The sequence below is a fragment of the Micrasema longulum genome, unplaced genomic scaffold (genome assembly GCF_059751315.1).
Source record: "Micrasema longulum isolate JH-2025_06_02 unplaced genomic scaffold, ASM5975131v1 h1tg001618l, whole genome shotgun sequence".
Classification (NCBI taxonomy): Eukaryota; Metazoa; Arthropoda; class Insecta; order Trichoptera; family Brachycentridae; genus Micrasema; species Micrasema longulum.
In genome coordinates this window covers 264,061-275,337 of record NW_028278799.1, presented here as the reverse complement: position 1 = coordinate 275,337, position 11,277 = coordinate 264,061, and the positions used below count along the sequence as shown (strand labels likewise).

Genomic DNA, 11,277 nt, shown 5'->3' with positions numbered 1-11,277 from the left:
TAATTAATGATTGCAGATATGTGTACATGGGAATCCTTTGATAACCATATACATATGAAGAGTGTTAAAACAAAGATGTAAATCTCCACCATTGGTCTAAATTGAGTTAGATACGGCGATGGATAAGAAGGAGGATGGAGAAAAAAATATACTATTGACAAGTGCAAAGGTTTCGTTGCATAAATGACAGTATCTCATACATTTTTTATTCAATGTATTGAGTACCAACGGCAGTCTCTTTGTCGTTACATAATGAAAACCAAAACCATCTATTAATTTTAAAAAGTTGATAATCTACCGATTAATCGCAATAAAATGCACACAGAGAGTAACTTCTGGCAACAATTATTATTAACTAAAATAATAAATTATCCTTGCAGTCTGGAAAAAGTACTAAAAACACATGTGTTGCATATCACTCAAAATGAAAAAAAGTGGAGAATGCCGTCATTGTTTTAACACGCCTCATTTTACAACACCGCGTAAGTCATCTTCGTTCGTTTTGCAGGTTGACGAAAAAACTGCGTATTTTATTGAATTGAGGAGGAATTAGACTTAGAATTTTTAATAGGCGACAGTTCTGTGGCTTGGATCTAAAAAGGCTAATGTCGTAAATCGTAATATTACAGGAGAGTAATTTTTCAGCCATTTTGTGGCGTTGTAATAAACTGTTTTACTTGTTCAATAACGAATATTAATAATAAACATTAAATATAATAAAAATAAGTTTTATTCCAGTAAAATGGCTAAATAGTGCAGAGCCAAATCTACCATATAAAACAAAAACGTATTTCATTTTAATATAACAATGTTGCGATATCTTACATAATATGTATGATATATAAATAAAAATTTTAAAAGATAAAAACTTCCTAAAAAATTTAAATTGAAGTACAAAACAAAAATGAATAAAAATGATCAATTTATAAGGAAAAAAATAATAATTGAATGAATTTTAGCATAAATGAGATAAAATAAAACAAATTCTTTTATATTATGTCCTTATCGGCCTTGTAGTGTAATGGTTTGCCTACCACGCAAGAGGTCTCAGGTTCGATTCCCGACATGGTTGATATGGAATATTTATTTAAAAGGGTGTTTTTACTGTTAAAATAATTCATAGTCCCCGGACTGGTACCTGAGGCGTGAGACCGATCATTTTTCCTTCATGTAACAAAAATGATCGAGATACTTTGCGTTTGGTGTGCCAATACAGTGCCCTATGCACCGTTAGGTGCGGAAAGGGAATGATGGTGATGCCCTTATGGCGGTCTCAGCATTTCCAGCTATCGCTCGAACAGGGGTGAATGGATTCACCCTGCAGTGGCTTGGAGAAGCGTGTTGCTAAAGCTTTTCAGGCGTTGTCCTATGTGTGTATAAGAGTTCATTGTGTATATTTTTTAATTAACATCGACCCTCTACAAAACGCTGGAAATAATGAAATTAAATCCGACATCGGCCTTTTTAGATCCAAGCCACAGAGTTTATGGATAAATATTTCATTTGAATACATTCAAAGGCGTAATTTAGTTGAGCTTTCAATAAAATTGGCAGTTTTTTCGTCGTCCTGTAAAAGGAACAAAAATAACTTAAGCGGTGCTGTTAGTTAAAGGGCGAGATGTACATATATGGTTAGTGGAATCCAAACATTATTTTGTCTCATTTAAAAAAAAAAGAATAATCGTCTACTTCTATGATGGCACTGAACAGAACTGAGAAATATGTTTTTGACATTTGTTTTGCAATGGATGATAATATATGTAATGTCTCAGTACGTGTTGTGTCTTCCCTACTTTGCTCGGTACATTCTCTCCAGTTCGAAGATTGGATGTCCGGGCCATTTGAAGAGTTGATTTTGTGATAATTTTAACTGCGATATTTAACCTTACCAGCCCGATTATTGTACCGCTCCGAATTGTTTTCCCCGACCGTGCCGCCGTGCCCCATATTGGATTTTGTCGATGTTTACACATTAATATTAACTTATTGTCACTTTGTCTAATACATTCCTAGTCAACTGAAGCTGTCGCTTTAGCTAAGATACTGATAATTGCCATTACTATAATCATTAATGTTGTAACAATATATTGGGTAAATATTTTATGTGTACGTCTTTAGGTATAATGGATTCTCTATAGTTTTGTTGTCTTGGTTCAGTGCACAAGGCGATAAAATTTGATGTATGATAGTTTCTGTATCTCCTATTTAAATCTGGTTCAAATTTTCAATTTGTACTTATCCATGTTCTCATGATTGAGTAGGTAACCGTTTTTTCAGAAATCCCCCTTTTTTTTTTAAATGTAAGTCCACGTCAATGTTTGAGTTCACTCGGAATTGCCTTGTTTGGCTGGCTACAAATTACTGTTTTATGACGATGTAATTAGATTAATCTAGTTCCAGGGCCCCGATTACAATGGGAAGTTAACAGAGCTATCTTTAAATAAAATAAATATAAAACAACTTTGTTGTTAACCACTTATTACATTTATTTTTTCTGTCTAGGTAGAAAAAAAATAGTAATTATGAAATTAAAATTATTATTATATTATATTAAAAAGATTATTTTATCACAATGATTTACCATAAAGTGAGTGCTTCAAATATTAATTGTAATTTTTTTAACAAAAATGTAAATAATTGTAAAAAAAAATTAAGTATCTTCGTTGGTAACATGTAATTGAGCGTGTTTTAAATAAAACAAAACCTAAAATATACACATTTTCATAAAGAAATTGACGATAGCTCTGTTAACTTCCCATTATTATACAGGCCTTGATGTTTTATTAAAAAATAGTAAACAAAATAATTGTTACATTCTTTTTTGCTATCTGTAAAGACACTACATCTACTCAACTGTAAATTCCATTTTTCCAAGTAGATTTCTCTTGTTAAGTAATTTTACTCATTAGTTACAATTACTATTATTTTTTAACCGCTCGAATGCCGGAGCGTAGATCTCAGTTGTCAATTTTGGTACCCGTTAACTGCCTGAGCCGAGGTCTGCCCTTAAAATCTTCAAGCTGAATTTGCCTTATTTTCCTTGTTATTGTAGACTTTAGGGCCTAAAACAAATTTCTCATACTACTTTTTGAATATTAGAATTGATACCGGTCAAATAACATCAGTGGCATCATAACAGTGCTGAAAAGCGCATTCATCGGATCACATTTTTAACGTTTAGTGCTTTTTGATTTTGTGAAGTGTTTTTTTCAGCAGGATAATGATAAATAAAAAGTATTTGTTCTCATTATTGGTTGTATTTAGGGATAAATTCAAGTAATAAAATCACGACCATCGTCAGTATTTCGATAGTTTCATTAAAATAAAGTGACAGTTTGTGAAAAAGTATTTAATACATTGTCTATGCTAATTTATAGCAATTTTATTAAAATTTTAGAAATATATAATACGTGATATAGTACATACCAAAATACCAATTTTTACAAACAAATTAGCAAAGCGTAGATAAAATTTGAAGTAGTATAATAGTTTCATATCTCCTTTTTTAATCTGGTTCAAATTTTTAATTTGTACTTTTACAACAATCTAGCTGTTTATTAACGCTTATTTGTAGATTGGTTTGAAAATGATCGTCGGTTTTTTGCCCATTTTATCCAGTATTCGTAAAAATACTGTACTTTTTTACTACTTTTTTGATAGCCTGTATCTCCCACAATGGTTTTTACTTTAAAAAGGTGACTGTTTTGTGATGCAGTCTTTGTTTTATTAGTTTTTTCTAGGACAAAATACAAAATTTTAGTTATCACTCTGAGAATGTCTTGCTATAATCTTATATAGACGTTATTGCAGAGTAAAAAGCACGTAAATATACAGTTTATTTAGAGGCCAACCAAGAATCGCAATTCATCGACGATTATGTTCTGTTTTCACGTAAATATTACAATCTCATAAAAGGCTCAAAAATCAGCCTGCGTAGGCAAAATACTCAGCGGTTTCCTCACATTTTGCATTCTGCTAGTTTGGCATTTGAACGGTTAATATTGTGTACCTTATAACATAAGGTAATTATATTATAATTACATAAAGATATGTACTTATGGACAATTGACAATTTTGGTGAGAGGCAAATAACGCTTCAATGCACAATTAGTATTAAATTAAAGGTAATATAGTTTTTACGCATCATTGGAAAATAAAACCAAATTTCAAAGAAATGTACCAACTATATAATTTGTCTTTAAACTTTTTTAAAAAGGTTAATGTAACATTCAATTCAAGTGTATTACAACAATAAATATTTTAAAATAATGAATTATCACTAAATTATATACATATTGATAAAAAGGCTGTTTTTATTTCTCAATTTGTTCAGAATACTGTATTCATGGTAAAAAATAATAGATATTGTGACATTGTATATGAAATATTATATGCGCCAAATGTATTTCAGTTATATTACTTATTTAATGATATTAGTTTTAACATGTAATACTCCACTTGAGATATTTTCTGAATTTTGGAGACGGGTTATGATTTAGGGTGAATTTTATGAACGGTATTATAAGCTAAGTCAAGCTGTTTGTTCACGCTTATTTGCTTTAGATTTCTAGCACATGGCTAAGGATATACATACGTATAATTGATGTGCAATTTGTTTATTGTGTTCATATTCATACACCCTTATAAAATTTCTCACTAATCTGATGCTTCTCGAGGCTATACAAAATCATTTTTCAAACTATTAACATTAATTTGTGATAAGATTAAATGCACAAAAGTTGTTTATATTTTGTAAGTACATACTTAAGTTGAAATACATATATTTATTTTATAGTCTTTAATTAAATTTTAGTAAACTTAATTTTATTATCTATGAAACTTTGATATGAAATAATTGATTCGATTGTAATAATGATTCTATTTTGTTGTGAATTCTTTATAAATAAATGTCTAAAAGTTACCCTACAATATACTCTTTTTATCAAAATCATTCACAAAAATACACCATTTTATCATCTTGGATATGAAAAAACGCACTTAAACGTTATTCAAAAAAATTAGACACGAATAGTTTTCTTTACATCTTCAAGACTGGAATCTTTTCTATGAAAAATACATTATTAGTTATAATTGAGCCCATTTCAGGTGAAGTGAACTAACTGATATTTTAAAGGTGAAGTAAACTTATTGCCATAGAATTAAGAATAGTCCAGAAGGAGCATAGAATCATATTTGAATACATCGAACTGTGTCCAAAAATCCCCCCACTATGCCCCACTTTCGCCGCGCGCATTCTCGAAATCGCCGCGTAATGTTGCACGATGGGAATAAATATCAAAACACAAATGTAAGGTAAGCAATCTGTTAATTTCCCTAAAATTTTATTGTGCACGCGGAAACATTGATTGACACAACAGAGTAGATAAGTAAAGGGTCATTTTATAAGAACTATTTAATTAATGAACTTAGAACTTAAAAAGTAAAACCAATTTTATTTGACATAAAACTGATATTTTTATATCATGTTAAATAATATTTGATGTTTTAGAGATAATGTCAGTCAATTGTCCACTACGGCGTTGTTTAATTCGAGGTCCAATTTCCATTAGTTCTCTCATTAGATGAGCAAAGTAGGGTAAAAAAATTCTAGCCTGGCAACACTAACGAAATGTCCATTTTATTTTCTTCGACAATCTGACAGAAAAATAATTCAATTTTTAAGTAATGCATTTGCTACTTACACATACATTTACTAATTACACATGAAATGTGATCCTACACTGCTTCTTTGAGAGCAGTGTCTCAGCAGTATTTGTACACTTTAAAATGACAACACGGCATAGTTGAATTCAAATCGGGAGTTGCGTACTGAGCGACGTCTACAAAGAAACTAATGGGTCAAAACGTAAAACTGATCTTTTAAGAGTAGTTTAGTCGCCTTCTGTTTGATGTGCGTATGCGGTTTCTGGACTATTCTTAATTCTATGCTTATACATATTACATATCTGTAATCAGTAGTAATAGCAGTGTAATCAGTCGGGTTCCATTTTCAACATGGTTGATACGAAATATTCATTTAGAAAGTGTTTTCACACTAGAATATTTCACAGTCCCTGGACTGGTACCTGAAGCGTAAGACTGATCATCTTACCTTCATGTAACAACAATGATCAAGATACGCCGCGATTGGTGTACCAATGCAGGCCATCATTAGGCGTGGAAATGGAATGATAATGATTAATCAGTATAATCCAAAAACCCTTTTTTTCCCGATTCTTTATAGACAAAACATCCATGTTGATGATTAAAAATATCAAAACAGTTTAATAAAAAATAGTCCTTTTGGCTTAAAAAAAAATAGGCAAAAGTCTGGTAGTTAAAACTTTGAATATACAAGTTTTAGCATTTTGTCAGTTAAATTTACTTCAACAGAGAAGGAAAACATTTTTGAGAAGGGAATATGGAAGTCTAGGCATTTACAGGGCTTATGACCTGTCATTGGCTGGTTTAAGTGGCCACTTTAAACACTGTAACATTCACCATTCTGCCCGTGTTTGAACATCCACATTTCCTCAACTCTTCCATCTGTTGACTTTTGTGAAGTAAAAGAGCTGAAACCTTTATCACGTGGGTGAGATTCATCCGGCTGAACCAAATCACCATGAATGTTACACAGTGTGTAAAGTGGCCACTTAAACCAGGTCATAAGCCCTGTAAATGTCTAGACCTCCGTATCCCTTCTCAAAAATGTTTTCCCTCTCTATTGAAGTAAATTTAAATATGAATAACTCCTTAGGGAGGAAATCCAGCGAGTCTGCAAGCATTTGGACATACTCAAACATTTTTGTCAGTTTGTTCACTTTACCTGCAATGGGCTCAAGAGGAAGTTTAGTGTTTTTTTATTATTTGTTAATAGGCTATCAAACTAAGTAAAAAAAAAAAACATGTATCCTATTATTATCACTATGATTTTTTAAAGTTTTCTAATTTTTTCATTGCTTCATGCATCACGTCACTAGTTCTGTTCGGTGAGTTGTCCTGATTGGTGTGTTGACTTCCTGGAAACCGGAAATCTATCGCAACACTATTATTGGTTGATTTAGAAGAACGCGTGACGTCATATAAAGCGGTGAATTTTTATTATTTTTTTCATACAATTTAGAGAAATTTCATCGTACAATTGAACGCTCTAATTTTTACCCCGTGTAAGACAACTTTTTTACCAGCTCTGAACTTTCTCATAATAAATAAAAAAATATGGCGAGGTTTCAATTACAAAAGGCAAAATATTTCATTTAAAAGGCATAATATTTCATTTAAAAGGCATTATTATTGGATACAGAATCGACGAAGGTATGACATGAATCGAAAACATTTCAAAACATGGATATGAAACCGTAAGTGAGACTTAAATTAAGATAAATATGTTTTACAAAACAATTAATATTCGGGATTTTTACATTCAGAATACTCCTTGCCGCACTTCATCGAAGCCAACTCTGCTTCGTGAACTGCTTCAAACACTTTTCTCTTAACTTCCATCTGTAAATGAGGAGGCAATGTTAAAGTCGTCTCACCTAGGCTAATGAAGAAATTCACTAACGGAGGATAGTTCTTATCTACAGTAGAACTTGTTACACCGATATCCCGATCTCTCTTTTTCTTAAAATCCATGACAAATTCAGGAGAAGATGGTAAAAGAGACATAACATTGTCTGGGTCATCATTTTCTTCAAAATTGCCTCTGTTTATATCCTCGTTTATCTTCTTGTCAAATGAGTATGACGGTAAATATGAAAATTCCCTCATGTAAGGTAGAAGAAAACTCATTTCGTATTCCAACTTCCAGGGTCTATGCTTTCCTCCTCTCTCCGATCTAAATTGTATTGCTTTTCTGTATTGCTCTCTAAGTCTTTTCCAGTGGTTTTTACATTCCTTCTCTGAAAAATATGAGATGAGTTTTAGAAAACATGCTCATTTTTAATATGAATAAAGCGGTATTTTATGGCTACACACTACCACCGTGCTGTTTACATGAGAGGTAAGAGAATGTTTCACATATTTGCCTTAGCGCACGGTTGACTTTCATACATCTAGTAATATATAACAGTAAAACTCCAATTATCTGAATTAAAGATTGCCAGATTTTATTGCTTTTGATTTAATACAGTGAATCGGAATCACATTAAAAACTTACTTAAACATGTCCAGCAAAGTTAATTGCGTTAAATTAAAATTAAAAACATCATTCTTTTTTATTTCTTGCTCACGATCTGGATATTTAGCAATCTGGATGACTGGAGTTCGGATAAGCGGAGTTCTACTGTATTATGTTCTTTGGTTATGTGAACTTTTGACTTGACTAATTTTACATGATGGCTTGATGAATAGGTGTTCCTTTGACGTCCGCAACTTGCATTACTGTATTTAAACTTGCCATAATATAATACTATAGGTACTTAAACAAGTTAATTCAGAATAATTAGCAGGCATGTACCTACAAAATAATATGAATACAGCCTGTTGAAACAAACCACCACACCGTTTCTCCGTGGGGGTAGGCAGATAGTATAAAATGCCGTATCACTCTACTTTCGCATACAGACCTCGCTTTCTCTACATTCATTCGCATGCATGCATGACAATTATTCCAACTTTTGGCATGTGCAACTTCTTTAAGTATTTGTTGAATGTCATGCCATGTCTCTCGGTCTTCCTCGTTTTCTGCACCGATCGACATTTGCGTCGTAAAACCTTTTAGCTGTTCTTTCGCTGTCCATTTGCTTCGTATGTCCGAACCAACGCAGGACTTCTTTCAATTATCTGCTACGATTATACTGCTGGGAAATTAGTATGGCGGTTTGTTATTTAAATATTTTGGTTACTACATGTAAATATAAAGCGGTAGGTTTCAAAAAACTACTCAAAGTAAGTTATAAAAATGCATAATAAAATATTGCAATTAATTGATTTTACATGTTTAAAAAATTGTTGGAAATAAATGTATTTATACCGGAAACTCTCATAACGTCAGCAATTTCTTGCCAGCAAACATCTCTTTTCAAATTATTATTATAATTTTTATCCTCCTTGTCGAATAATTCTCTTCGCTGGCTTACTAACGAAACTAATATACTTTCATCTAGCATTATTTTATGAATCACACAATATTTATAAGTAAATATTTTATTAGCTATCAATAATATATAAGCAATGATCACTTTACGAATGTAAAAAGTAATGAAGTTTTCTTCGCTGAGGCTAGTGGAGAATTCTCCGTTCTCCTCCGCGCTGCGCGTTTCTATGGATCTGTCATCTGACAGTGAATTCTGATGTGAGCGCCGCGTTTCTCCGCGTCGCGCTTGTTACTTGTGGCGGGAATTTTTAATTTTCTCTGTCAGATTGTTACGCGCCGAAGCGTATTATTCGGTGCAATATATCATTGTAGTGCACTTTGATAATATTATTTATATTTATGATCGTTTAAAAATTACACTATAATGATTAAAAGTACGAAGAATATAAAATGGTAATATACATTATGTAGGTGTATGTTTAAAAAATAATGTTGAGTAAATATTGACATTACTATTGTCAAAATAAGCACATAAATCAAGAAAACTTTCTACCTATAAATATTATTACGTACCTATTTATTTTTTGCAGCCATCGCTGGCTCGACGCAAAACTATTATAAGTCGCATTTTTAAAAACAAACAAAAAAGTTTTTGATGTATTTTTGTTCATAAAATATTTTATCGATAATTTTTATCCGTGCAGATGTATTTTAAGTGAAAATTTAATTTAATTTTCTAGCATTTAACTTTAAATTGCTCTCTTGAAAATTTAAGTAAAATGCAGTTAAAATATAGTGCTGTATTCTGCCAACTAAATATAGATAAAATATTTTTCAACGCTGCAAAATATTTTAAGAAAGCATCCGTTGGAATACTAGGAATGTAATATGTTTCAATGAGTTATTTTTTTGCTGTTTATAAGACAACGCCTGACTCATGCCGCATGCATATTTTCATTACTGAAAACAAATGAGAATATAAACAACATTAGGACTTTGCACTTTGCATACCTAATTGTATGCGCATTGAACAAAAACATTTTTTTTTTCAAAAAACAGCCATCACGCAAATCGCAAATGTATAATATTTATATAAAAGATACTCTCATTATTTAAAAACTTATTTTGTTTGGTTTCTTTAATTATTTCAAATATCTTTTTATTGCCCCTTGCATCTATAATATTCTTCACTATTCAAGTTTGGTTGTAATATCCTAGCTTTTTGCGTATATATTTAATATATCCTGTATATTTTATGTGGTTTTGGTAGCATTGTTTCGAGTGATAGGTTTTTCGTCATTACATTTCGATTGCCTCAAACAAGAAAAAATAAATTGCGGAGCCCAAAAGAGCAATATTTTTAGGTGCCCGAAATCCTAATCAATTGAGACCTGAAGGGTCGAGGAAACGAGACCCAGAGGGCCGCATGAGGCTTGAAAGGCCGAATTTTTCAGCATGTTACCGTTGGCGATAGCTTATATATAATTATTGTAATTAATGCAGGCCCTGTTTTACAGAATAAATTGGTGACACGTATTCAAAAGGTCATTTTTTTTACGATTTCTTTCAATGTAAGCTTTCATTGGCTGTTGCTTACTCCAGAATTTGACGTTCCATGGTTAAAGGTTTAGTAAACAAAAAGTTTCAAAACTTAATCGAAAAGTTCGAGAGATGTGGAATGTGAAATACCTACATATTTATAAATACCTTCAGACAACTCAAATCTTTAATGACATTTGCTTTTTGCATAATGAGCGCCTGCTATAATTTCCGCAAACGATGATTCCTTCTATCTTATGTAACTGTCCTTGTGCGATTTCATTTTCATCTTACCTACCATATAAAAATTCTTTGAAAATCCATTTCCTTTTACCTTCTAGCTTTTGATTGTTATTATGGTGAAATCATGTCTTACAAAAACAAAACTTTGATCATTTTTCAATATGTGAATGGTACAATACAAATTCCACGTGCAAATTGATTTAATTTTCCGTTTTTATAGCATTGTGTTAAATATATACAAACTATTAAGGCTATTTTTACCAGTGTAAAGGTTTATTAGATAATAATAGATAAACTACAGGAGTCACATTGAACGAAATATTCAGGTAACAAGATTTTGTGATTGTGCGGTTTCCAAAACATAACTTATGAACCGAGTGAGATAATTTCAACATATTAACCAAAGTGTGAATCGGGTTGTGGTCCCGTGGCTAGTGTTGCGGACTCATGGATCAGAG

The 11,277-nt window shown here is 31.7% G+C and overlaps 1 protein-coding gene across 1 annotated transcript; it reads right to left on the bottom strand.

Annotated features, from left to right (window-relative positions):
* Window positions 1-7,250: 7,250 nt before the first annotated feature.
* On the bottom strand, window positions 7,251-9,269 carry LOC148274597 (uncharacterized). Its single transcript, XM_088236909.1, has 2 exons — window positions 8,975-9,269; window positions 7,251-7,901 (listed from the first exon to the last, which is right to left on the bottom strand). The coding sequence occupies exons 1-2, from the start codon at window positions 9,108-9,110 to the stop codon at window positions 7,402-7,404; spliced, it is 636 nt and encodes a 211-aa protein (XP_088093035.1). The 5' UTR covers window positions 9,111-9,269; the 3' UTR covers window positions 7,251-7,401.
* Window positions 9,270-11,277: the final 2,008 nt, after the last annotated feature.